This window comes from Symphalangus syndactylus, chromosome 6 (assembly GCF_028878055.3).
Source record: "Symphalangus syndactylus isolate Jambi chromosome 6, NHGRI_mSymSyn1-v2.1_pri, whole genome shotgun sequence".
Classification (NCBI taxonomy): domain Eukaryota; kingdom Metazoa; phylum Chordata; class Mammalia; order Primates; family Hylobatidae; genus Symphalangus; species Symphalangus syndactylus.
Genome location: NC_072428.2, coordinates 141,141,903 through 141,169,026, shown reverse-complemented (window position 1 = coordinate 141,169,026; position 27,124 = coordinate 141,141,903). Strand labels below are relative to the sequence as shown.

At 53.7% G+C, this 27,124-nt stretch overlaps 1 protein-coding gene across 15 annotated transcripts in view; it reads left to right on the top strand.

The window, feature by feature from the left end:
* Positions 1-27,124, top strand: part of PRKAG2 (protein kinase AMP-activated non-catalytic subunit gamma 2) — a 327,100-nt gene that overhangs the window by 134,895 nt on the left and 165,081 nt on the right. Inside the window, exon 1 of one of the 15 annotated variants that reach the window (XM_055284603.2) lies at positions 4,368-4,978. The exons of 10 other annotated variants lie outside the window; for them this stretch is intronic. In XM_055284603.2, coding sequence (XP_055140578.1) covers positions 4,885-4,978 — 94 coding nt within the window. In that variant the 5' untranslated portion in view covers positions 4,368-4,884. Of the gene's footprint in view, positions 1-4,367; positions 4,979-27,124 lie in introns of those variants that run through there. 4 more of the 15 variants (XM_055284607.2, XM_055284602.2, XM_055284608.2 and 1 more) reach the window with 4 other exon arrangements.

The window sequence follows — 27,124 nt, the reverse complement described above, 5'->3', positions numbered from 1 at the left end:
CACATACTCACGGCTTTTTCATGCAGTTGGCATTGTTTATCTTTGTCTCCAGCTCATTTGCAAAGTCACTGAGAGCAAGACCTATTTTGTGTGTTCATTCATGCATCCTTGCTACAAATATCTGATCCCCGTATCTATCAGTCAGTCCCAGCAGGAGAAAGGAGGCACACTGAACTTTTTGGATCATTGGAGGAGAACTGAATAAAGACACTGCTTTCAAAGGTGTGGGCAGGCTGCCAGGAACCCCCAGGGCTGGTGCGGTAACTCCGGTTTGTATCAGCAGGGCTGCTGCCACTGCTGTGCCTGAAGGATGAAGGAGAGGGTCCCTGACCCAAGACAGAGTTCTGGGGGAGGGTTTCTCTGAGAGGAGCTGAATTCTTCCCTTGGGAGATGACACAGCGAGGCCAGAGCAACCCTGCAGGGATGTAGGGAGCTATGAAAGCCTCAGCTCCTCCCTCCTTCTGGCGTCTGCTGTGCCCACTGTTGGCTGCAGCTAACCAGCAGCCCGAGAGGAGGAGCCTGGCCATGTAGCCACTCCAGTCAGCTCCATCAGGAAGCAGGGGCAGCCGGAGGGACCACAGGGGTTCAGGGTGACTGTCCAGTGCCTCCCAAAGCAGGTGCCTTGCTGCAGGCTTGGGAGATCCTCACGACGGGTGAGGCCTGGGCCCCTACCTTTTTGGGGTTCCCAGTCTTCTCTGTGGTAAGGGCAACATTCACATATAGAAGAGCTAAAAATCTTTCAAAGGAGGGAAAAGTCCCCTCTTTGGGGAGTGATGACGGAAGGCTCATTTGGGGGAAGGCACGGTCTCTGAGTTGGGCCTTAAGGGTTTCATGGGGTTTCAGCAGGCAGAGCTGAAAATCATGGGCTTAGGAGGCAGGGCAAATGGTGTAAGCAAAAGCAGGTAGGTTAGAAAATTCCAGCCAGGTGTGGTGGCTCACACCTGTAATCCCAGCACTTTGGGAGGCCGAGGCAGGTGGATCACTTGAGGCCAGGACTTTGAGACCAGCCTGGGCACCATGGCAAAACCCCATCTCTACAAAAAATACAAAAATTACCTGGGCGTGGTGGTGTGCACCTGTAGTCCCAGCCACTTGTGAGGCTGAGGTGGGAGGATCAATTGAGCCCAGGAGGCGGAGGCTGCAGTGAGCCAAGATTGCGCCATTGCACTCCAGCCTGGGCAACAAGAGCGAAACTCTGTCTCAATAAATAAAAATAAATAAACAAATAAATAAGGGCTGGGTCATGTCTTATAGGACTCCCTGACCTTACAACATTCAGCACAGCCCCAAGTAGACAGTTGTTACTCAGTCAATTTGGTAGAAATTGTGTGAGAAAAGTTGAGACCATAGTTTCTTGATCTGCTAAGCAATGGTATGACCATGAGGTCGTTCTAGACAGAGATGGGCCAGGTCCCCTAGGTGGGAAGGGCAAACTCACACATCTTTAATAGGTCAGGTCCAATCACGTGAGCAGTTGCTCTACCAGTCGATGGGATCTGAAATGCTAGAACCAGCTCCAGCCACACTGGAGCCATGCCAGGGCCGAGCAGGCTTCTTGGGAGCTGGTGTGTGTCTTCTGTGGATGGAGGCTGCCGAGACCAGCTCAGCTGGGGAGACCCAAACCCGGTTGGCTTCTGTGGATGGAGGCCCCATGGGAATGGCAGATCTGGGTATCTCTGGCTTCTATGGATGGAGGCCCCATGGGAGTGGCAGATCTGGGTATCTCTGGCTTCTGTGGGTGGAGGCCCCGTGGGAGTGGCAGATCTGGAATGGGAGCTGAGATTCCAGAGTTTCATCTCACGGGGATAGAATGGAAGACTTCCCTTGGTCTCCTTCCTGTTGCCCTAGCCTGGAGCCATCTTTATCTCATCAGGCATCTGCAGTGACTGCGCCAACAACTCCAGTGGCGCTAGAGGAATTAAAGACACACACACAGAAATATAGAGGTGTGAAGTGGGAAACCAGGGGTCTCACAGCCTTCAGAGCTGAGAGCCATGAACAGAGATTTACCCACATATTTATTAACAGCAAATCAATAATTACCATTGTTTCTATAGTTATTAAATTAACTAAAAGTATCCCTTAAGGGAAACGAAGGGATGGGCCAAATTAAAGGAATAGGTTGGGCTAGTTAACTGCAGCAGGAGCATGTCCTTAAGGCACAGATCACTCATGCTATTGTTTGTGGCTTAAGAATGCCTTCAAGCAGTTTTCTGCCCTGGGCGGGCCAGGTGTTCCTTGCCCTCATTTCCATAAACCCACAACCTTCCAGCTTGGGCGTTAGGGCCATTATGAACATGTCACAGTTCTGAGAGATTTTGTTTATGGCCAGTTTTGGGGCCAGTTTATGGCCAGATTTTGGGGGCCTTGCTCCCAACAGAGGCTCCATGGCAGTGGCAGATCTGGGCATCCCTGGCTTCTGTGGATGGTGGCCCCATGGGAGTGGCAGATCTGGAATGTGTCTGGCTTCTGTGGATCATGGCCCTGTGGGAACAGCAGATCTGGGTATCTCTGGCTTCTGTGGATGGAGGCCCTGTGGGAATGGCAGATCTGGGACATGTCTGGCTTCTGTGGATTATGGCCCTGTGGGAATGGCAGATCTGGGACGTGTCTGGCTTCTGTGGATCATGGCCCCGTGGGAATGGCAGATCTGGGACATGTCTGGCTTCTATGAATGCTGGGCCCATGGGAGTGGCAGATCTGGGACATGTCTGGCTTCTGTGGATGGAGGCCCTGTGGGAATGGCAGATCTGGGTATCTCTGGCTTCTGTGGATGGAGGCTCCATGGGAATGGCAGATCTGGGACATGTCTGGCTTCTACAAATGCTGGGCCCATGGGAGTGGCAGATCTGGGGCATCTCTAGCTTCTATGGATGGTGGCCGCATGTGAATGGCAGATCTGGGTATCTCTGGCTTCTGTGAATAGAGGCCCTGTGGGAATGGAAGATCTGGGATGTGTCTGGCTTCTGTGGATGGAGGCTCCATGGGAATGGCAGATCTGGGGTGGGAGCTGAGATTCCAGGGTTTCATCTCACGGGGATAGAATGGAAGACTTCCCTTGGCCTCCTTCCTGTTGCCCTAGCCTGGAGCCATCTTTATCTCATCAGGCATCTGCAGTGACTGGGCCAAAAACTCCAGTGGCACTGAGCTCTGCAAATGAAAGAGGCGAGAGAAAAGGCGTGAAAAGCAGCCCGTCCCAAGTTGGGAGGCTGGACCTGTGGTTGCTGAGGAGGCCTGGGCTCCAGTGGCAAGCTGCTGGGGCGCTTCCACCCCACACTCCATCCCCTTGTTTTTGGACGAGCCATAGATAATAACAATTCCACTGAAGAAACTGATGGTGTTGCAGTTTTGGGAGGTTATCCCCCCTTAATGGGTGACCAGGAGAACCCAGGCTACTAATCTTTAGCTCGGGGGTTATTTAACTGGTCTGACATAGTCTCCTCCTCATGTGCATGGTCATTTGAGAAGAATCAATTACCTTGAGAGATTCAGACTGTTGAAACTAGGCTAAATCTCTTTTTTTTTTTTTTTTAATAGAGACGGGGGTCTCGCTCGGTTGCCCTGGCTGGTCTTGAACTCCTAGGCTCAAGCCATCCTCCCACCTCAGCCTCCCAAAGTGCTGAGATTACAGGCGTGAGCCACTGTGCCTGGTCCCAGACTAAATCCTAAAACGATCTGGTCTTGTCTTAGTTCACTAAGGGGGAAACTGAGGTTCAGAAATGGGAAGTAACTTTCTGATGGTCACAAAGCTGGTTAGTAGCAACGCAGGTAGCTTTAGTGAGGCTGTCAGCCAAAAAGTCTAGGATTTTTTTTTTTCTATCTTTTGCTTCCAAAGTTTGTTTTATTAGTTGCAAAACATATACAAATTATAAATGTTTTAGGTTTTACTTGATCAGCGGTTTGGCTTAGGAGTCAAGGAGATTAGAACTCCAGTCCTGGTTCTACCATTGGCGACAGGATCTTGGGGAAGTCACCTCCCTGTCCTGAGCCTGTTTCCCCATCTGTCATAGAAGGGAGTTGGACTACATCTCTCTAAAATCTCTTCCAGCTCTGTCATGCTTCAATTCTCAGCAAGTCCAGAGCTCAAATTACGCATTTGCTGAAGACCTTCCGTTAAATTCCAGTGGGGGAGCCGTATCCCCTCCTTGAAGACGGCGTTGCTGCTTTCATTGAGTGGAACCATGAGCCAGAGTAGATTCAGCAATTTCCAGCCCAGGGACTTGTGTGGCTTCTCCACCCAGCAGCAGCCGGAGCCTTCTGACCCCGTGGGGCCCTGGAACCCATGAATCAAAATAGTTGTGTGATGTCATGTCACAATGGGAATGTGCTCTGGCCAATTGGTGCCAAGAATTGTCTGCCCAGGGTGGTTTCCTTTTACAGTCTGTTTAAAGAGACATCATGCACGGCTGCACATGACTTGCAGGCTTGTGCCTCCTTTGCCTATCTGGTCTTCCCTCCTTTTTTTAATTTTAAGGAGAAAAAAAAAAAAAAAAAGCCTTGGAGAGTATCAGTGAGCAGCTGACCTTAACTACATCAACAAATCCCCTGCGAAGTTCTGTTTGCGCTTCCGGCAGCTTCTTGCTACTTAAGGACAGCCCGGCTGACGCTCCAGCTGCTGTGGCCGGAGGTGCAGCCCCGTCAGGACGGCTCCACTCCCTGGCGCCTCACAGACTCTGGGGCTGCAGTGAGGTCGCCCTGAAGACCCCCTGGTGAGGACGCTTGAACCCAGGCTGTCACCTGAGCACAGGCTGCCACTCTGAGCTTTTGGGGTGCCCTGTGCCTGTCAGGCTGATGCTCCTCTGGCACCCTGCCACCTGGGGCTGACACCGGTTCTGTGGGTCCTGATATGTTCACCTGTCGCCACTCCTGTGGCCACAGCTACCCATGAAGCGCTTTGGGAGCCTCAGGAGCAACAGGAAACACAAAGACCAAAATCGAAGCACGGAGAGGCGCCAGTCGGAGCCTCATGGCCTTTTCGGTAGGACTCTGCCCATTCCTGAGCCCCTGGTGGTCTGTCCTTGGGAGGGAACCCCACGGCGTGTGTGCACACCCTCCTGAGCAGTAGCTGTTTCCAGCCACTCTCTTCCAACTGGGGTATGACATCAGGCGGTGGTTAGAGGATACATGGGAAGTGTTTCCTTGCTGATGGCAGTGCTGCTGTGGGGAGCCGCCTGACAATACTCTTTCTGAAGCTGTTTCCTTTCTTGCCCCACCTGGCCCAGGGAGCCTAGTGATGGATTGGATTGTCATTCATTTATGCAAAAACTGGCTCGGGGAAAAGTAAGAGTGGATTGGCACTGTTGTTTTCAGCTGTTAAAAATGAAACTTGCAGTTTAGAGGAAACTATTGGAGGTCAGGAAGAGAGAGGTCTTCTTCCCGGGTTCCGTAGCAGAGTAATCTGACAGATCATGGGCTAATGTGGGAGGGGAAACACCTGCCTAATTTGTGCCCCGTGGGGAGAAGCTTGCATTGTGGTCTCCCTGGTCTCTGGCAACTTCTGCAGCTCCTCCATGTACAGGAGGATGGGGTCAGGGCAAGTGGAACAGGTGGTGAAGCATCTGTGGTTCAGTATTTTCAAGGACCTGCAGACTTGGAGTGGGTTTTGCCCTTGTCTGTCTGCAGCCACACAGGTCGATTCCAAAGCTTTCTTAGCTCCACACCTGGTTAAGACCTGCCCACTCAAAATTAGATGTCAGATTTCATTTATTAAGAATCAGAGGCTGGGGCGGTGGCTCATGCCTATAATCCCAGCACTTTGGGAGACCAAAACAGGTGGATCACCTGAGGTCAGGAGTTCGAGACCAGCCTGGCCAACATGGTGAAACCCTGTCTCTACCAAAACTACAAAAAATTAGCTGGGTATGGTGGCGTGTGCATATAATGCCAGCTACTGGGGAGGCTGAGATAGGAGAATCGCTTGAACCCAGGAGGCAGAGGTTGCAGTGAGCCCAGGTCACACCACTGCACTTCAGCCTGGGTGACAGAGCAAGACTCTGCCTCAAAAAAAAAAAAAAAAAATCAGATTTAGACTGGGCCTATAATCCCAGGACTTTGGGAGACCAAGGAGGAAGGATCACCTGAACCCAGGAGTTTGAGACAAGCCTGGGCAACATGATGAGACCTTCTCTCTACAAAAAAAATTGAAAAATTAGCCAAGTATGGTGGCACACGCCTATAGTCCCAGCTACTCAGGAGGCTGAGATGGGAGGCTCCCTTGAGCCCAGGAGGTCGAGGCTGCAGTTAGATGTGATTGGGCCACTACACTCCTGCCTGGGTGACAAAGCTAGACCCTATCTAAAAAAAAAAAAACAAATCAGAGTCAGCCCATTCCCAGCGTTACTGCTTGCATGGCATAGGTTATTCCTGAAGAGCCCACTGCAAGATGGGACAGCCGGACCCCCACCCCCGTGCTGTTATTTATCAGCTCAGTTTCACCAGGGCTGGGGAGACACAGGGGATGAGTAAAGATGAGGAGCCTGGGGGGTACATGAAGCCATGTCCCCTGACTGGAATGTGATGTGTTAAGTGGGAAAATGTTGTCATTATGTGTAACAGGGAGGTGACTTTGGCAAAACTTCTGAAACCGTAAATGAAAACTGGAATAGCAGAAAAAGAAAAAGGTAAATCTAAAATCTGCCTGTATTTCTTGCTACATCCGCTTCAGGCAGCACTCCTGGAAGCATCTGCAGGCTCAGATCGTGCTGAGTCCTCGGCGGAGAGCAGGTGAAGGAGACAGCAGTTCTTGAACACAGAGTGTTCAATCTTGTGAAGAAGAAAACCCCATAAAGAGAACTAGAGAGCAGTGTCTAATCGAGTAGAGTCCCAGCTACTCAGGAGGCTAAGGTGGGGGGATCACTTGTAGGTGAATGTAGGCCAGGCGCGGCGGCTCAAGCCTGCATTCCCAGCACTTTGGGAGGTTGAGGTGGGAGGATTGCTTGAGCCTAGGAGTTCGAGACCAGCCTGGGCAACATCATGAGACCGCTCTCTACAAAAAAATAAAACATTAGCCAGGCACGGTGGCGCACGCCCATGGCCCCAGCTACTCAGAAAGCTGAAGTGGGAAGATCGCTTGAGCCTGGGAGGTGGAGGCTGCAGTGATCTCTAATCATATCACTGCACTCCAGCCTGGGAGTCAGAGCAAGACCCTCAAAAAAAAAAAAAAAAAAAAAGAAAGAAAAAAATGGTGACTGTGCACAGGAATAGGACGCCTAGCCCTGAGCAGGGAGAGGAGGGATGGAATCCTAGACGGGAGACTCATTGACATGGTCTTAAAAAGATGACTCTTATTTAAGTAATAAAGTAATAAACACTTATCTACTGTAGAATTAAACCAGAACCTATTATTAACTAAAAATCTGATTTTGCTAATGGAGATGGACAGGCCCATTATTAAGAGCCTATTATGTGCCAGACAGTGGCTTCCCTCCTTGTGTTTAATGGTTGGCTGTCATTCTGTCTCCTACGCTTCTGAGATCAAAAAACAATGTTTACATCTCAATCAAGTTTTGTAAGAGCCTGGATGCAGATGCAAGCTCTGACCACAGGGTCAAGAAAATCGGAGGTCCCTCCAGAGCCTTCCTCTGGAATTTGGGAAGCAGCTAGAGGCCACAGCCCCTGCTCAGGCTAAGGCTCCTCTTAGTGGGCTGGAGCCCAGGGACCTGGGTTGATAGTATGTCTGACTTTGGTTAGTGTGTCAGTGAGAAGAGCCAAGAGCTAGGCTAGGCGGGAGGCAGGAGCCCTGTGCCCCGCAGACAGTGTTGGGCGTGGATACACTGAGTGAGGAAAAACAGTCCAAGAGTGTTGACCAAGCCCTCCCTCCCAAGCCTGTGCCTGTTAAAACCTTATCCATTTCTCAAGACCCAGCTGAACGATCACTGTCTAGAAAACCACCCTGAGGGCTGGGCGCGGTGGCTCACACCTGTAATCCTAGCACTTCGGGAGGCTGAGGCAGGTGGATCACCTGAGGTCAGGAGTTTGAGACCAGCCTGGTCAACATGATGAAACTTTGTCTCTACTAAAAATACAAAAATTGGCCGGGGGTGTTGGCAGGTGCCTGTAATCCCAGCTGCTCGGGAAGCTGAGACAGGAGAATTGCTGAAACCTGGGAGGCGGAGGTTGCAGTGAGCCGAGATTGTGCCATTGCACTCCAGCCCGGGTGACAACAGTGAGACTCCGTCTCAAAAAAAACCCACGCTGGGTGCCTTTTCTGTGATCTGGCTGCTCATGAACAGGGGCGATGTCTCAGGAGCTCGGTCTGTAGCTCTAACCCTGGGCCTTGTAGCATCGTAGGTTCTCCATAAAAACCGCTGGCTCTGCAATAGCTGGAAAACATGTCAGCCCAGGGTCGTTCCCTGTTCTCCAGGAAGGATTGCTTCAGGGTTTTGCGTTTTAAATTCCCTCTCAGCAATGCCCTCTCCTTCATACAGTTATTCCCGGAGATAAAAGAAACTCAGGGCTGGGTTCGGTGGCTCATGCCTGTCATCCCAGCACTTTAGGAGGTGGAGGTACGTGGCTCGTTTGAGTCCAGGAGTTTGGGACCAGCCTGGACAATGTGGCAAAACCCCGTCTCTACAAAAAATACAACAATTAGCCAGGCATGGTGGTGCATGTCAGTAGTCCCAGCTAATTGGAAGGCTGAGTTGGGAGGATTGCTTAAGCTTGGGGAGGTCAAGGCTGCAGTGAGCCGTGATCATGCCACTGCACTCCAGCCTGGATGACAGAACTAGACCCTGTCTCAAAACAAAACAACAACAAAAAAAAAAACCAGGTGCTGTGGCTCATGCCTGTGATCCAACACTTTGGTAGGTTGAGGCAGGTAAGAGGAGCGCTTGAGCCCAGGAGTTTGAGACCAACTTGGGCAACATGGCAAAACTCCTTCTCCACAAAAAATAGTTGGGTGTGGTTGTGTGCACCTGTAGTCCCAGCTACTGGGGAGGCTAAGGTGGGAGGATCACTTGAGCCCACAAGGCAGAGGTTGAAGTGAGTCGAGATTGCACCACTGCACTCCAGCCTGGGAGACAGAGTGAGACACTGTCTCAAAAAACAAACAAACAAAAATAACTTAGATGAGACCTCTTCTCCCTGAGAAAGCTTCTGTGAGGGTCATGAAATCCCTCTTTGACTTCTCCTCCCTCCTCTCCACAGGAAACACACCTAGGCAGTTGGCACGGGTCCCTCCCATCCACTGGGTTTCCTCTGTGGCTGTGTCAGTCTTTTCCAGGAACCACGGGCTCATCTGCCTTAACTCAGCCTGGAGCTGCTTCCCCGGGGACAAGGTGCACCCTGTTTCATCTGGGGGCTTCCCTGTGGTTCCCCGGGTCAGGAGATACACACTCGCACACACGTGTCATGTACCTGTGCACACACACACAGCTCTCCCCACAGCCATCAAATCAAGGCCCCACAGCCCCCGGAATCACCAGGGCCATTCATAATTGCTGTGGATGGCGTTTCCACTGGAAAGCCCGTGGCTCTCGCTGGAAATGTTCACCCGCCGGCCTTGTGACAGAGCCCCCTGGAAGATCTGACTCAGGAGCGCTCAGCCCCTACCCCTCTCTGGCTGCAGAGCCAGGCAGGGAGGCCATGTCTGGCACAGAAGGGAAGCTCCCCGCCACTCCAGCTTTCAGGCTCCGGGTGCTAGACAAGTGACGAGCTTGGCTAAGCCTTTCTTTCGGCCTCTTTGGCAAAGAGAAATCCAGATTATGTCGACAAAGGGTATGTGGCAACAATAATAAAAATGTAGAAGGAAGATTAGGAAAGGATTATGCTAATCAGATCAAAGAGCAATGACTGTAGTAGCGATTTCACCCTCTGCAATTATAGGGCAGTAATTAAATAAAAACCATTTAGCGTCTTAAGGGCTCCCTTCTGAGGCCAGCACTGGAGCCAGGAGTCCAAGGGGTGTGTCAGGAAGCTGGTGTTTCATCCTTGTGTGCATAGGGTCCCAGTAAGACTGGAGACCACATCCTCTGAGGACGCTTGGCCCTTATACCCACCTCCCCTTCCATGAGCCCACACCACATGACTATGCAACAGCCTCTTGACCAGAATGCCAGCATCCTTCCTGACCCAGGAACATTCAGTCACCCCAATACCGCGTGCCGTGGCTCTCCCGCCTTTGGCTGAGTATGGTCCTGTGGGGACCATCTCATGCTCTTCACTTCAGCAGAGGATACGGCTGAGAGGTCAAGCCTGTGGCCTCTCCCACCCCCATCCACCCCCCCTGCTCCTGTTCACCCCTCACAATCCTCACACTGCCTCTGGTGCCCATCTGCTGGCCTGGCTGCTGGTACCTCTATTGGTTTTGCCCTGAAATTTCCCAATGTATATGTTTGCCTTTTTCCAATAGAAATGTTCTTTTTATTTTACTTTTTAAATTTATTTTTAAAAAGAGACAGGGTTTCCCTATGTTGCCCAGGGTGGTCTCGAACTCCTGGGCTCAAGTGATCCTCCACATTGGCCTCCCAAAGTGCTAGGATGACAGATGTGAGCCACCACACCTGGCCAGAAATTTTCAAAAGAATACAGAAGTAGGGATAATAGTATAAAAGCATCTGTCTTCCAGGGTTAACAATGACAGGTTCTGCCATTCTCACATGCGTCCTCAGGGTCTTTGTGCTGGCCACTGTTCCCACACTAGGGACAGCAGTGAGTGAGAGATGCGTGCACCCTCGGGGCTACATGGCCTGGTGAGGGTGGGCAGATGAATGAGGGGATTTTAACTGTGGTCAGATGTACATAATACAAATTTACCATCTTCACCATTTCACGTGTGCATTCCCATTATTGTGTAGGCATTACCACCTGCCATTTCTTCCATCACTCACAGCTGAAACTGTCTCCTCTAAGCCCTAACTCCCCACTCCCCTGACCCCAGCCCCTGGCAAGCACCATTCTACTTTCTACGAATGTGGTAACTCCAGGGACCTCATAGAAATAGAGTCATATAGTGTTTGTCCTTTTGAGTCTGCCTTGTTTCAATGGCAAACGTGTTTTAATCGCCAGGTCAGGTGGTGGTGACACCGTGGAGGCAGGGCAAGGGGTCGGTTCAGTGGGTAACGGGGAGAGGGCTGTGTGGATGCCTGTGCTCAGACCCTTCCAAGAGCTGGAGAGGCCAGGCCCCAGGAGGGAGCCTGCGGTGTGTTCTAGGGACTCCGAGAAGCCTGCGGGGCTGGATGGCAGGAGGCAGAGCCACAGGAGCCTGTCTCTGGCAGGTAGGAGATGAGGCTGAGGCCGGGCACAGCAGCCAGTGTATGCCCCTCTTGTGGACCACGGGAGGGCTCTGGATCACACCTGCTTGAGATGAAGGCCCTCAGGGGTCTTGAGCACTGATGGGCTGAGAACTGGGCCTGCCCAAGTGGAGTGCGGACAGAGCTGGGGCTGAGCCCATTATTAAGAGCCTATTATGTGCCAGACAGCTGGGGCTGAGCCTATCCCTCCCCCCACCCCTCTGGCTCCAAGGCCCTCCCCAGCCCCTACTCACCTCTCCTTTTGCCGGTTCCCACCCAAAACCATCCAGCCCTGGTGCCCATTGTTCTGCTGGATATGTCCAAACAAGACTCCTAGGGGTGCAGCATCCTTGTTTGTGAGGATGGGTCTTTGGGGGATTTCGGACACTGCAGCCAGCGAGTAGAGGTGTTTGGGATGATGGGACAGTGTTCACACAATTTGAGGACTCTCCACTCCCAGTCGTGGATTCGGTGAGGCCCGCCCACCACCCCCTGTCCGTCCCACTCTCATCCATGCCTGGAAAAGCTCATAACCCATCTGTCTGTTCTCCCTACGTCACTGTCACCAAGCGCTGCCTGGTGGAACCCTGGACCAGTGGCCCAGCTCTCCCAGAGGTGCTGCTCCCCGAGGACTCCCAGAGTCACTCAGCAGGCCAGGCAGCTGTCACCTCGCAGGGTGGCAGGGTAGCAAAGCAGCTCTGGTGCGTGTCCTTGGAGGTCACGGTCAAGTGCCCCTTTCCCTTTTCTGCCCCCATCCCAGTCATCCAGAGCTGCTGCTCTGTGTAAGTCAGGAAGACTAAATCCCCATGAACAGGTGAGCATCGCCTTTGGACAGGGCTGAGTGCTGGAGGGGCGTCAGAGAGGTGTGTGCTTTCCCAGGGGCTCTCATCAGGGCTGTGAGAGGTGAGCTGTCATGACAGTGGCGTGACTCTGGGAGCAGCCGCCCTCTGGAGAGCCCGCGTTCCGAGCAGAGAAGCTGGACACTGGACAAACGATTCCAGGACTGAAGCGTCTGAAAGTGTCTGAAGACGAAAGGGAAAGATTTCAGAGCCTGAAGGGGTAAATAATGAAGCAGGGAGAAAGATTCAAAAGGGGGTGTGTTTTAAAAATAGTGACTCTGGACGGTGACAGAGAAGCCACCACGGCTTGGTGACCTGGGGTTGGAGCCGCAGCCTGGCTGGGTGCTGGCCAGCCCCTGCTGCTCTGTCACCCCCATCCTGTGAGACAGCACCTTCCTCAGGGCATGTGCGTGGGCCCAGGGAGCCTTGGCACCCGAGGATGGTCACCCGGGCTTCCAACTTCCAGATGAGAATGAGCACTTGGTACATTCAGAGAGCAAGATGAATTCTACCCTGCGGTAATAATTTGTCTTTTAGTGATTGAGAAGAAAAAAATAGGCAAAGTCCAAGTGCTCTCAGCATAAATCAACGTGAACGTTCCCTGAGGGCCAAGGCAGTCTCTGGTGCTGCTGTGTGTTCTCAGGGCCCTGGGGACTGCTGGCCTCCGGGTGTCTCATGACAGTGGTGCTGGTTGGGGTGCAAGTCCCCAGGAGATGGCGTCTCCCCTCCCGGTCAGGCCCCTGGTCAAACACTCTGCTGGGCCTGGAGGGATCCACGGAGGACGGGCCCCTGGAGCTGAGCAGCGCAGTGGCCTCTGGAAAGCAGGCTGCTGGGGGAGTGTCCAGGCCTCCGCCCAGGGCCCCGAGGCTAGGAGCATTACTGCAGGAGAAAGAAGGTGGGGCTCAAAGCAGACCCAGGAGGAAGTTTTGATGACTCACATCACTAAGATGCTTGGCTGGGCCCCACTTTTGGCTGGAAGAGATGACAAATCAGCTAATGCTAGTGAGTTTATCAATGAACAGCAAATGAGTGATTACACAGCTGGGGCTCAGCTTCACGTATTTTCAGCCTTTCCGTAGCTTTCGTGTCCATCATCCAAATAATGTCTGGTTCCTCCCTTCCAGACATTTCCTGCTTTGTGCAGGAGACAAGCCTGAAACAGCCAGAGAACAATACCCCTGATGGCTGAATTCTGAGCTTTGGGCTCCTAGTGGCCTAGTGTTGACTGTGTCTCGGTAGCCAGCACCCGGGAAAGGGAGGCCCTGGGAAGCCGTGTCAGCAGGGCGGGCTCCATCCAGCATTTCCAAAAATCCTCTGTTAGATTTAAATGCATGTTTTCCTTGAAGCACTTATGTTGACAAGCAATTTTTTTTTAATTGAGATGGAGTCTCGCTGTGTCGCCCAGGCTGGAGTGCAATGGCGCGATCTCGGCTCACCGCAACCTCCGCCTCCCGGGTTCCAGTGATTCTCCTGCTTCAGCCTCCCGAGTAGCTGGGATTACAGTCATGCACCACCATGCCTGGCTAATTTTTGTATTTTTAGTAGAAACAGGGTTTCACCATGTTGGCCAGGCTGGTCTCAAACGCCTGACCTCAAGTGATCCGCCCACCTCAGCCCCCCAAAGTGCTGGGATTACAGGTGTGAGCCACCGTGCCCTGCCTGACAAGCAATTTATTAAGGGTGTGTGTGTGTGTGTGTGTGTGTGTGTGTGTGTATTAGAACATGTTAATGTCTGCCAGGTCAGAGCAAAGGAAGTTAGCTGCCTGGTATGGACAATGGGGAGAGGTGTTCTAAAACAGAGGTTTTATTCAGGTATGGTGAGGCCAACAGATTAGGAGACAGCTGCCATGAAAAAGATAGCTTGTTACTCACAGTTATCAAGGGACTTGTCATGCCATGGCAGGGGAGGGGCCTGGGGAATCAGCAGGGTCCATCAGGAGGCAGAGGAGTGAGGCGAGGGTGCGGCCAGAGTCTTTGTTGTGATGTCCGAAGGGACTGCAAGGCAGAGTATCCAGGCTTAGAACTGGCAAGTTTGGATCATTTTGGCGGGCTCTGGGCGTGGGCGCTGTCTTGAGTTATCTGGTCCCGGGCCCTGGGATGATCGGGCAGGGAGCATTGCCTCCCGGGTGTAAGAGCTAGATAGGTGAGTGGCAGCACAGGCTCTGGGTTGGTTGGTTTGCATATGAAAGGTGGGCTCCCAGTGAGCCCCTAGCCATCTCTAAGAACTGGCCGACCCTGGGAGCACCCATCGCTCCCCAGTCAGCAGGTCCCCAAGGTGCCAGAGCACCAAGAACGCAGAAAATAAGAAAACAGAGTTCACGCAAGATGTCGCTCCCACAGCGCTCACTTGTTTACCTTTCGTTTCTGAGTGTTTTGGGCTCCGGCTGGCTAGGGAGTCCGCCTTCCTCTGAGCCAAGCTGAGTCTCCAGGCAGGGAGGGCCTAGGGAGGGGGCTGGCGTCCTTAAGCCCAGATGCTCTGGGCTCTCCTCTGGGCCTCACGCCCCCAGCAGCTCAGCCTTCTCCTCCGGGGATGTGTTTCTCAGCCAAGAAGAGACCAGTTCCCTTTCTTTAAAGGACACCTACTGTGTGGCCTGGGGATGCCTCTGACGCCTGAGACCGAGCTAAAGGGCCATCTGCTCCTGGCTGGGCTGCCTCAGGTCCTCCCCCACCCAGCTCCAGGCTGCAGAAAACGCCAGTGCAAGCGGCAGCAGCAGGCTTGTGGGTGCCTCTGTCTCCCATTCACCGCTAATGCTGCTTCGTGGAACCCGGAGTCCACTCTGACAGTGGCTGGAGGATGGGTCAGGGATCGGGGTGGGTCAGGGATCGGGACGAGGGTGGAGGCATTCTGAAAACTACCCAGCTACCATGGGTACAAACATAACCCAGTACTGCCTAGAGTCTGGGACTCACCAAATGGTGGTCTTCTCTCTGGATGAGAGTGACAGGAAGGCGGGGCCAGGCTGAACGCAGGACCCACTGAGGATGGGGTGCCACCCTGTGAACCTGGCAAGGTGCAGAAGAGACGTTGTGATACCAAGGATCCTTCCAGCGGGCTCTCAGTTTACCACCCCGACTCCAGCTTGGTTTTGAGCTCCTCAGCCCTGCCTGGAGTTTCAGTTCTGTGCTCTTTTCCCTGGTTCTCGTCCTGATTCCACACCACATTCCTAGCACCCAGATCCATATCCAGGGTAGGTGCCTGATAGAACAAGTCTTGCTTCCCCTCTGTCCATGAACAAGAATAGAGGGTGCACCATGGAGGCAGCAGGGGGACACGCAAGCCCCAAGGCCGGTCGAGGTCTGGGCAAGAGCAGGCCCTGAGCAGTGAAGCAGCTGTGGCAGGAGGGATGGGACGGAGTAGCGGGAACACAGCCCTGGGGACATTCCTGCAGCGGGGGCGGCCTGGTAGGTGGGGGCCACTTAAAGGAGTTGCCCAGACAGCACAGGTGTGTTCTTGGCAGGTCCCTATCAAGTCACACCCCTCCCCCAGGGTGTCCTCCTCCTGACCTATGGAAATGAGTCTGGGCTTGTAAGCATGGGCTCAGCCTGACGGGCAGGGGCTGGTTAAGGGCAGCAGATAGAGGGCAAAGTGGGTTTTCTCAGTGACATCAGGCCTGCAGCTGCCCTTCCAGGGTTCCTGGGCCCAGCATGGTCCCTGCTCCACCTCCGCATTGCTCAGGTGCTAAGTGCTGGGGCCGAGATTCCAGCAGCACCCCCAAGCATCTGCAGGAGGGTCAGGAGAGCCACTGCTCGGGTCACGTGGCTGAGAGGGGTCCCTTCCAGCTCCGCCACTGGTCTAAGAAGGTCACAAAGGAGGACGGGGCCAGGTGTGCTTTCCTCTGGCCTGAAGGCCCTTCCTGCCACCCTCCTCCTCCAAGTCCACCACCCCTCCCTGTGTCTCCAGACTCTCCCAGGCACCCCAGTACCTGCCACTGTGCCGCCATTTTTGCAGTTAAATGATAACTTGCGTCAGGTCGGTCTAGCGGGGGGGCACCTCGTTAAACTCCTCAGGTGTGGTGACTGTCTCATTCTTCCCTCTGCCTGTGCCAGATTGCTGTTTGTTATTCACATTCATGTTCCCCGTCTTCTTCAATAGCAAGACCCCAGGTTTCGTTGTGTTGTGTGGCAGTGCATGTGGCCCAGTGGCCATGGGACTGAGTATTCAGTGAGCTGTTGAGACTTATGGGAAAGCCTCTCAGGAGAGAGGTGAGTCCCTCTTTGTCACTTCTTCTCCCCTTGTCTTGGGTGTAGATGTGATGGTTGGAGCTCCAGCAGCCACCTTGGACCTTAGAGTGACTGCTGAGAAGAGAAGGCACATGCCAAGGTTAGTGGAGAAAAAGATAGACGCCTGGGTTACCTCTGTGAAGTTTCCATCGTGATCCTGGACTGCCTACCTATCAGGCATCTTTTATGTGAAAGAAAAAGAAATATCTCTCTTCCTTAAGCTGTTTTAATTTTGGATTCTCCTGTTAAATGCAGACAAACTTAATCCTGACTGATACAGCCTAGCACAGAACTTGATCCATACTGGATGCTTAATAATGACTTGATGACTGAACGAGTGAGGTGGGGTGAAGTGGGGTTGGGGTGTTGAGCTTCTCCCCATGTGTAATCACAGCTCCTTTAGACTGAGGATGATGACGTGTGGGGTGAGGCTGCCAGGACTGGGATGAGGCTGGTCTCCAAGGTCACCCTGGGGACCTTTGTCCCCTTCCACATGACCTAGAGCTGTGTGTTCACTGCACTGCAAGCAGACTCACTTTCAGAAAACTCTGATATTCCAAATTTAGACTAAAATAAAATTAGACTCGTTGATGCCTTAGTGTATCTATTAGTTCTTATGTTGCTGTAAAGAAATACCCAAGACTGGGTAATTTATAAAGGAAAGAGGTTTAATTGACCCACAGTCCTGCATGGCTAGGGAGACCTCAGGAAACTTAGAATCATGGAGGAAGGGGAAGAGGCACGTCTTACGTGGTGGCTGGTGAGAGAGAGAATCTATGTGTTGGAGGAACCGTCAAATACTTATAAAACCATCAGATCTTCTGAGACACACTCATGATCACGAGAACAGCATGGGAGAAACCTCCCCCATGATCCAATCACTTCCCACCAGGTCCCGCCCTTGACACGTGGGGATTATGGAGATTACAATTCAAGATGAGATTTGGGTGGGGACATAGAGCCAGACCATATCAGTGTTCAAACAGATCATTTTCTTGAAATTGCCGTATCCCTCTCTGGGGACTTTTAAATGACTTAGTTTGAGAAGAGTTCACCCCTGGAGACATGGGTATGCCGTTTCAGCTGCAGGTGCTGGCTGAACTTCAGACTGGCCTTTTGGGTACCTGTGTCTAGCTTGGAAGTAGGCCATGAAGGATGGGCTCCTTATCAACCTAGTGCCTTCGTGACAGGTATTTGACTGCATGCATACCATCGGATAAGCCAAATGCCAACAGAGCACTCAGTCTGATAAATATATATATTATGCTTCTATGTCAGCCTGGCTCTGCAAATGAAGTGAAGACCTACAGGACATGGCTCATAGCAGTTTGCAGTTTAGCTGGGGGTTAAGGAACACCTGGCTAAAGAGAAGGCCCCAGCAACAGCTATTGATATGATGTGTTCTGGGGCTCGGTGAGACTGGGGATGACATCTCTGCTGGGCCCCGTGGGTAAGGCTGAATGGGTAGAGACCTGGGAGGGGGGCAGTCAAAGAAAAGTCCAGAAAGAGAAGACAAGGCCAGGCTCTAGAAACCCTTGATTGCCAGGCTGGGGAAGGGGTCTGAGCAGGGGTGGAGCGTCATGAGACTGTGGTGTGGGAGAGCTACAGGCTTTGCCACGCGTGGGCCGAGGGCGGTCTGTCCTGTGAGCAGTTGTCTTCCAGAGATTCTGCGGCACTTTTCCTCCACTGTCCCTGAGAGAGGGACTCCTGAAGCTGCCCTCCCTTTACCTCCTGCCGATGGCAGCCCCATCCCTGTGGGCCAGGGGCGCTGCGTCTCGTGCCTTGAGAGACAGACCTGAGGGGGAAGAGGCTATGCAGCAGCCAGGCCAGGACTGGGGGCGACATAGAGTCCCTCATTTAGGGATGCAAAGGAAGGCCATTTGGGGAAGGGAGACTGAGGCCAGAATGTGGCCAGGGTTGTGAGTGCTGGCCTGGGTCAACGCCACCGTCCGCCACTGATGGTAATATCACATGCTGCAGCTTCTACTGTGTTTTTACCTTTGATAACTCTGTTAAGGCAAGTAAAGTAGGTGGTAGAGGTGGTGCTCCCCTCTTACAGATGGGGAAACTGAGGCCCAGAGAGGCCAAGAGAAGTGTCAGTGACACCTGGCAGCAGCAGATGGGCAGAAGAGGAGGAGCCCCTCAGCCCCCCTCCCAGCAGTGGTGCCCACGGGTGATGGTCACTGTTTCCTAGGGGGCTTCCTGTGCCTCACCCACACTCTGGCTGCTGACCCGGGTGCCCTGTGCCTCCCAGGGGATACAGGGCCTGAAGGCCCCTCCTCCCTCCCTCCTTCTCACTCCTGGGCCTGGCCAGCCCTGTTTTGATCACAGAACAGCTAAGGCTGATGGAAAGGGAGTGGCTGCAGTCTGGGGTGACCTCTGAGCAGCTGTGGCGAGTGACCCTGAGGAGAGATGTCCAGTTGGCAGCACAGAAAAAAGGAGCAAACCCCTGTGTCTCCAGGTGGGCACCCATGGGCCAGGCATCCCCGAGGTGCACCAGCCTGGAGGGTGATCGGCCTCAGCTTCCTAGCCCTTCCAGAGTCCCTGCCCAGGGGCACCCCAGCTCTGGTCTCCTGCTGCCCCAGCCTGCCTTCTTCCACCACAGGGCTCCCGTGGCTGCTAGTGGCTCACCTGGGGTCCTCCCCATCTCGATGGCTGGATGCTTCTGCCCCTGCACTCATTACAGCCTGGAGGGGCGTAGGGCCCTGCCTCCTGGAGGTCCCAGTCCCCCACAGGCAGGTCTGCCTCAAAGCCCACAAACACCAAATACCTTTGAGTATCCTTTTTTTTTTTTTTTTTTTTTTTTTTTGAGGCAGAGTTTCGCTCTTGTTGCCCAGGCTGGAGTGCAATGACACGATTTTGGCTCACTGTAACCTCTTCCTGCTGGGTTCAAGCGATTCTCCTACCTCAGCTTCCTGGGTAGCTGGGATTACAGGTGCACGCCACCACACCCAGCTAATTTTGTATTTTTAGTAGAGACGGGGTTTCACCGTGTTGGTCAGACTGGTCTTGAACTCCCGACCTCAGGTGATCCGCCCGCCTTGGCCTCCCAAAGTGCTGGGATTACAGGCATGAGCCACCGCGCCCAGCCAGTATCACCTTTTTGATACTTGACTAACAATGCCATGCTAACTTCTAAAAATGTTTAAGGCAAAGTTTGCTAAAGTATAAGCATATGGAGAAGAGCACAGATCATAGATGACGAATTTGCACAAACTGAACACGCTTGCGTAGCCAGCACCCCAGAAGCTCCCCACACTCTCTCCCAGCTACTTCCCCTCAGGATTGGCATTGTCTGGTTTTGAATTTACATGTTTTTTTTTTTTTTGGTCTGGCTTCTTTCACTTGCACTTTGTGAGATGCAGCCGTGCCCGCGCGCGGCGTTGAAGTTCATCAACTCCATTTCGTTGCTGCAGAACCCTCCACTGTCTGCGCAGACCACGACTCCTGCGTCCGTCCAGTTGTTAATGGACACCATGGTTTCCAGTCGGGGCTGTGACCGAGTGCTCTCATGGGCACTCTTGTGCTTTGGTGTGCCTTTCTGTTGGACTTGTACTAAGATTGCTGGTAGTAGGGTACGCGTGCAGCCATAGTAAATAATGTGGCATCAGCTCTGTGTGTGTGTGTGTGTGTGTGTGTCCTGCCTCCCTGGTGATTCTGTAAGCAGGTGCTGTGTCTTCACTTCCCCAGGCTTCCTAACCTGGCGCCCTGAATGCCAGCCCTCTTCTGCCACCATCTGGCTCTGCACACATGCAGGTGCTTTGCCTCACCGGGTAGTTGAGGCTCAGCATGCATTTCTGCCAAAGTCCTCGGTTCCTCTGACGGGCAGTGCCCAGCGCCCCATATCCTGAGCTGCTTCCCCACTAGCAGGACTTAGATGCTGCCTGTGAAGGACACACCATGAAGATAGCAGGTGGGACCCCCGTGGAGAGGGAGCTCCGTCGCTGAGGCTGGCTTCTTCCTCGGGCTCGGGCTCGGCCTTGGGATTTGTTCATGACTGGGAACTGTAGCAGGACCTGGTTTGTAACCACCAGCTGTCGCTATAGCAACTCCTTATACCAGCCTCTACACTAAAAATAGATCACCTTCATCCCTAGGATAGAAAAATCAAAGAAAATCAAGGTGGGGGAGGGCCCAACCTGCTCAGCCACCGGGATTTAGAGGTGCAGTGACATAGCTCCTCTTGGCCTCTTTCTTCTCCCACCAGTGGCAGAAAGGGCACAGGCAGGGTGCAGACCAGCCCCTGTGCAGCCTCGGGGGCCCAGGGCGCTGAGGTCTTCCCCACACTTCAAGCCTTATCTGTCTTCTCCTGTCTGGTGTGAACTGTCTGTATACAATTGAATACAAATTATAAATAATTGCATTTTTACCTAGGTTTTATTTGGTTTCTTGATATTAGCTCTTCTGTGGAATGGCAAATTGCCACCACACCCAGCCTGGCTCTTTTTTTGTTTTTCATTGTGGTAAATATGCATGACATAAAATTTACTAAAGTACCCATCTTTAAGTATACAGCTCAGTAGTGTTAAGTACACGCACGTGGCTGTGTGGCCATCCATCCGTCTCCGGAACCCTTTTCATCCTGCAACACTTAAACTCTGGCCCATCAACCCTGACTCCCCATGCTCCTCCCCAGCCCCTGGGGGCCACCCTTCTACTTCCTGTCTGTATGCATTCGATGACTCCCGGGACCTCTCATCAGCGGAATCAGACAGCATTTGTTTGTGACTGGCCTGTTTCCCTCAAGCATCATGTCCGCACAGATGTCCTTCGTGTGTGTGTGTGTGGCAGGCGGCAGGATCCGCCTCCTTTTTAAGGCTGAGTGATATTCTGCTGTGCATGTGGAGCACATTTTGTTCATCCATCGACGGACATGTGGGTTGCTTCCCACCTGCTCTTTGTATCATCACTGGCGGTAGGGAGATCTCCTCTCTCCAGGGAGATCGCAGGCCCTTTGAGGCAGGGCGGCCCTCGCTCCTGTTGGCCCGTGAAGGGGCAGGAGTACTCACATCAGGTGCAGCGAAGGGGGTCTATGCATCCACAGGCCAGGGCTGGGAGGCCTCCCCTGGACTCACGACCGCGGTGGCACCCCCTTGGGCACTGAGGAGGAGCTGGGACACACTGAGCAGCCCCACCATGCGCCAGGTCCCCACTGTCGGAGATTCTGAAGGTAGAAGTCCAGGCTCAGGGGGTGCTTTCTGGTGCCGGTGCCACCCTCTGTTCCACTGTCACTCCTGAGGCCTCTGCAAGTCAGCACTTGGAGCCCGAGTAGGAGGGAGCGCGGCGCAGAGAGCAGCACTTGTGGGGTGGGCAAGCGGCCGCTCTGGCTAGAAAGTGTGCAAGCTCTGGAATCCCGGCACGGCCTGCGCAGGGGCTGAGAGCACAGGGTCCTTTGAAAAGAGGGAAGCAAGGGTGCCCAAAGCCCGGGAAGGGCCGGAAGGGAGCGCCTGGAGGGAGCGCCTGTGAGGGCCACGATGGGACCTGGAGACAGAAGTGAGCCAGCACCAGCTCTACTGTCCAAGGGCCTGCGCAGGAGTTCCCATCCTAGGGTTCTGAGCAGCATGGCCTGTGGGGACCTCCCTGCCTTGGGAAGTCACCAGTCACCCCCTTCCTCAGGAGGGGAGGATGGGAGCAGGTGCAACCTCTGAGGGACAGCAGGGCCGACAGACTCTCTGTGGAGACGCCCATCCCTGGGCTTGCTGAGAGGATGACGAAGGGGCTGGGGGCTGGAAGGGCCCTGCAGTCCATCCAGCTGTGTCTGTGAAAGGGCCCTGTATGCAAAGCGACCCCCAAATGCAGAAAGAGCCCAGAAACCAAAGAACAAGACAGACACATCCAGTGTGTTGTTATAGGGTGATTTTACTGGGGAACTTACGGGCAGAAGTGTAGTCTTGGGCAACCACAAGACAGGTAGGTCCCCACCAGCACCCCCCAGACCCAGGGCTTCTATACATAGGGCAAGGGTATGGTGCTCCAGAGGGAAGGTGTAGGAATATGCCTAAGGGCAGGATTTACCGTGGAGTTTATCAAGGTTGATTTGCCCTAAGGGCAGGATTTATGGCAAGTACTTGCTCTTGCACAGGAACAGTAGATCAGCTGGAACTGGGGTTGATCAGAAGCCAAGGTGGAAGATTGGCTCCCAAGATGGAGCTGCTTCAGGCTCCACGGGTGGGTTGGCTGAAACATGGACCCAAAGGTGGCCCATGCTGAACGGAGTTGAAACACCAGAACCGCCTGGGTCTGCTGCAGAGGGAGGCATTGTGGCTTAGGGAGACTGGAGAGGAATTGCCACTTGAGACCAACTCACCCGCCACTCACACACCTTTCACCAAGACTGTGGTGAGGGATCCCAGCGCCCTTGAAGAGCTCCTTGTAGGTTAGAAATCACAGGGGGACCTACTGCCACTGACCAGGGATCCTAAATGAAGTGGGAGTATCTGGGTCCCAGCATGGCAGAGGCCAAGTGGAAACAGTCGCCAAAAGGAAAGGCAGGTGCGGCCCATCGGCAAAAGCAGAGGCCAAGCAGCCATCAGGACCGTCAGACTCAACTCCTCGGGGTGGGCCCGTTCACCACTATGCTCTTAGAAGTGAAATCCATGGGAAGCCTACTACATTCTAACTCAATCTGTATAAGCAGAAGAGTAGGCCAAATGAACAAAAGTCTAGCTCGAATGCGTCATGGTCCTTCAATCAATTCTTAGGCTTGAGCCAGTTTCCAGACCCAGAACGCTTTGAGTGGAAGGGAGGCCGGGTCCCCTTGAAGAAGGACTCCACTGCACTCCCAAAAATGTATACTATTAACCTCTCTCCCGTTCTTCCCCAGAGGGACTTATGGCTTTTACCAGGGCAACTGGGCATTAGGGAAAGGGTATTGGAGATGACAGAACACCGATCCTAAACTGACATTCAGCCCAGGAGACGCACGACGTCACCGTGGTCCACCCGTCAGAGCCGGGGCTGTGGACGCAGAAAGAGGCGGTGACTAGCATAGAATTTCTCCAGTTCTCCCTCGGTGGAGGGGAGGAGTGGGCAGGCTGCGGGGGATGTCTTTCCTGTCTGCAGCCTTCCGTTTTCCACTTTTTGGGAGGCAGAGACCTAAGAAAAGAGGAGCCAAGGATGTGGTTGTGGGGCTGGGGTGCTCAGAAGCGGGGAGCAGCTAGAGGATTAAAAGGCCTCTGGGGCAGGGAGGAATGTCTTTTAATCGGGACCTGCCGGGCCTGTGCCTATCTAATCAGTTTTGCTGTGTGTTAGTAGCACATCCATAATAAGAAGTGCCCGTGACAGCCGGGACTGGGAATCGGTGTTGAGCTGTTGGCTGATGGTGGGGAGGCAGCGGTGCACACTTTCCGCTTCCCTTGCACACGAACCTCTCAGAGCACGGGGCTGCATGTCCGCGTGTCCCCACGGGAGTCTCGTTTCATTTCTGGAGAATAGACAGGATCCTACCCCCCGCCACTCGCCTGCTAAAGTCTAGCATTCCTTTATCAAAGCGGAGCCCTTCTTTCCTCAGTGAGAGATAAGCTCCACGAGGAGACCCCTGGGGAGGGAGCTGGGGTAAGCGATGGTAGTCCTTTCGCTGGAAATTTTGATGCCAAGAGTAGGAGAGGAAAGGATGCCGATGGCAAGACATCCTTGGCTGAAAGATGGCTGCTTTCACCCATCCTAATGTTTGTAAACTTACCCTTTTCCTAAGGCAAGGTTGGCAGGCAGTGCCATGTCAAGCAGATAACGAACTAACGCTCCCCTGAACATAGCTCGTCAGGAGGGAGTGTGCTAGGAAAACCAGACTGCAATGGACTGAACCCCTTTTATAAGATAGCAAAGTCTTGGTCACATCTGAGTCTACACCTGCATTGTAAAGAATGTCTCTGGGGGTAAATGAGAGAGCCAACTAATGAGAAATACGGGTTACAGGCTCACTGTGCTGTGGGCACTAGGCCTCCTGTAGGAGCTATGCCAGGAGGATTCTACAACATCCATCATATTCACATGCAGGAAACAATAGCCAGCTCACCCACAAGACAGAATGCCACAGCCACGCTTGAGGAATTCTGCAAGGTGATTGTGTGGGAAGGAGTAGTCAGGGTGGGCTGCATGGAGGAGGTGGCCTTGAACTGGGCCTCGAGGGAGTAGCAGGGTTGGGATAGGCAGATAAGGGGAAAGAATCTAGGACAAGGAGTATGTGTAGTGTTTGTACAGAGTCGCCATGGGAACTAGGGGACATGGGTCGGAGAGGAATGGTAAGGCCAGATAACGTCTATGAAAGCAAACATAACTGGCTGGTACATGCTTGATGGGACATTGGCCTGACACTGTGAATATCCGAGGCCAAAATATCTGTCTTCTCCAGACAAACTAAATCTCTACTCAGATTTAAGAGAGGCCTGCCCTGCTGCTCCCTGGCCAACAGGGTAGAATGTTCTTGACTGCCCCAGAGGACCCTAGCATATGTCCCCCACTGTCACAGGGGCAGGCCTGGAGGGGACATTAGGTGACCATGGGGCAGAGGGGTGGCACACCTCCTGTGGGAGGTGGCTGGTCACCCTCGGTTCTGCATGAGAGGCCTTGGAGGGAGGACGTGCTCTGGGGAGCCAGGCCCTCAGGCACCCGAGCTGGGCCCTATAGCACTGTGCTGGCCTCGGCCCCGGCCCCGGCCCTGTCTTCAGCCCTTTCCTGTTGGCATTAGAGCTCCAGTTGTAGACAGAAGGCAGCTCCAGAGTGACCGACGAGATGGCAGAGGAAGCAGGAAGGGGCATTTTCGAGATGCACAGAGGGGAGAGGACCACCGCTTCAGGACGTAGGATGGGTGGCTACAGGGATGGGACCGCAGAAAAGCCTGAGTGCTGGGCGGCTGGAGAGTTCTGGCTCCCGTGCCTGGGTAGGCGGCCAGGCTGCCCCATCCAGCCCTCTGACATCCTCTATCCTTCTGTCCCCCTCTGCCTTCTCTGTCCCCTCCATCCCCTCTGCCCCCTTCATCCCCCTCCACCCTGGTCTGTCCTCTTTCACCCCCCTCTGTTCTTCATTCTCCTCCATTCCCTCCATCCCCTCTGCCTGCTCCATCTCCTTCGGTACCTTCTGCCCTTATTACCCCGCTCCATCTCTCTCCATCCCCCTCCATTCCCCCCACCACTACCCTCTGTCCCCATCCATCCCCTCTGACCCCCTCCATCCCGTTCCATTCTCCTCCATCCCCTTCTGTCCCCTCCAAACCCTCCATTGCTCTCTCTCCCCTCAATCCCCTGTCCCCCTCCATCCCCTTCCATCCCTCTGCCCCCTTCATCCCCCTCCATCCCCTCCATTCTCTCTGTCCTCCTTCATCCCCCTCTGTCCCCCTCTGCCATTTCTGCTCATCTGGACGTGCTCTGGAGCCCTGCATGCACTTTCTAGAGCTTGACAGTGCTTTGTTTTCAAAACAGAGGCTGTCAGTGCTTGACTTCAGGGTGTCAAGGTCTCTTTTGAGTTATCTATTTTAAGAAAATTGTTTTCCACAAATAGCAGTAAGAACGCAGTCTGTGTTACACTCACAGAAATTTAATTGCCTATAGACCAACGTCCTTAGCTAGCAGCCTCCACCCTTTCTGGAAAGGGCCATGGTTTTGCTGTATTAGGTAGACTCTCCTATCTAGGGTGCTTTTGGGGCTGGAAGTAACAGAAACTCAAACGCGAACTGGCTTGAACAACAATATTTGTCCCAGACCAGCAAGTCCGTGTTCTTTCTCTCTGTGTCCATCTGGGCTTCCACTACCTTTCCTCGTGGTCACAAACGGCTGTCTGCAGCCGCTGGAGGAGTTTGTATGTTTATGATCTGGAGGGAGAGAAAGAAGAAAGGGCATTTCCCCCCACTGTGGAATGAGGGCCCTTCCCTCATTCTGATTGGACCATCTTGGAAGGGCTCGCCCCTGGCCAATGCTAGTGGCCAGGCCTCACCCTGACCTAAGGACATCCCCTGGGGGTGCTCACAGACCTGGAGGAGCCCAGGACTGGGCCAGAGCTGCCCCTGGGCTGGACCTGGGCAGAGCAAGCACAGCCAATCGGGAGAGTTCCATGGGAAGGTGCAGACTGAGTGTGGCGGCCTCAGTGAAATAACAGAACTACCTCAGTAGGCACAGGGGCCAGGGAAGGCGTTACTCGGAGCCCCAACTTACAGGCTGCCTGGCAAACTCGGGGGGAGGGGCAGGCTCTGTTTCTTATTGGGAACAGATCAGGATGCCAGGCCCACATAGGCTCTGGGAAGCCAGGTGGGAGTGACAGCGCCCATCGCAAGACAGTGGTGCTGTGGGCGGGACCCAGGTAGGCATGCAGGTCCCTTGAGAGGCAGGTGCCAGGACGGGACTCAACACACACCCACTCATTGGGGGAACTGCCAGGAAGGATGAGGGCAGGAGGCGGAAGACAGGGACCATCTTCTTTCTGACCCCTGTGGCCACAGTGGCCGGGAAGATTGGACAGTGAGAGTCTCAGGGTGGCCCAGCACCCGGCGCTTAGGCATTGGCTGGGAGCGGCCCAGGGCGGGGGCTGAGGGTGCAGGCAGGTTTGGGGTGGGTTGAGAGCATGGTCTCTGTGTGAAGGGGGAAGCGGAAGTTGTAGCCCAGCTCCCCCAGCAGGAGGCCTGAGCGGTGGGTTTCTGTGACCACCTCCTTCATAAAGTCCCACTTGCCCGAGAACTTGCATGGTAGGTTGGACCAGGGTTGAGCGTGCCGGGGCCGGGAAGTGTGTTGCAGAGGCCGGGAGTGGGGCAGGACCTCTCTCCCCTCTGCCATGGGCTTTCTGTCTGCACTTCCACTGCTGAGCTGGTTGCAAGATACGTCTCATCTTCTGGAGCAACACTTGGGGAAC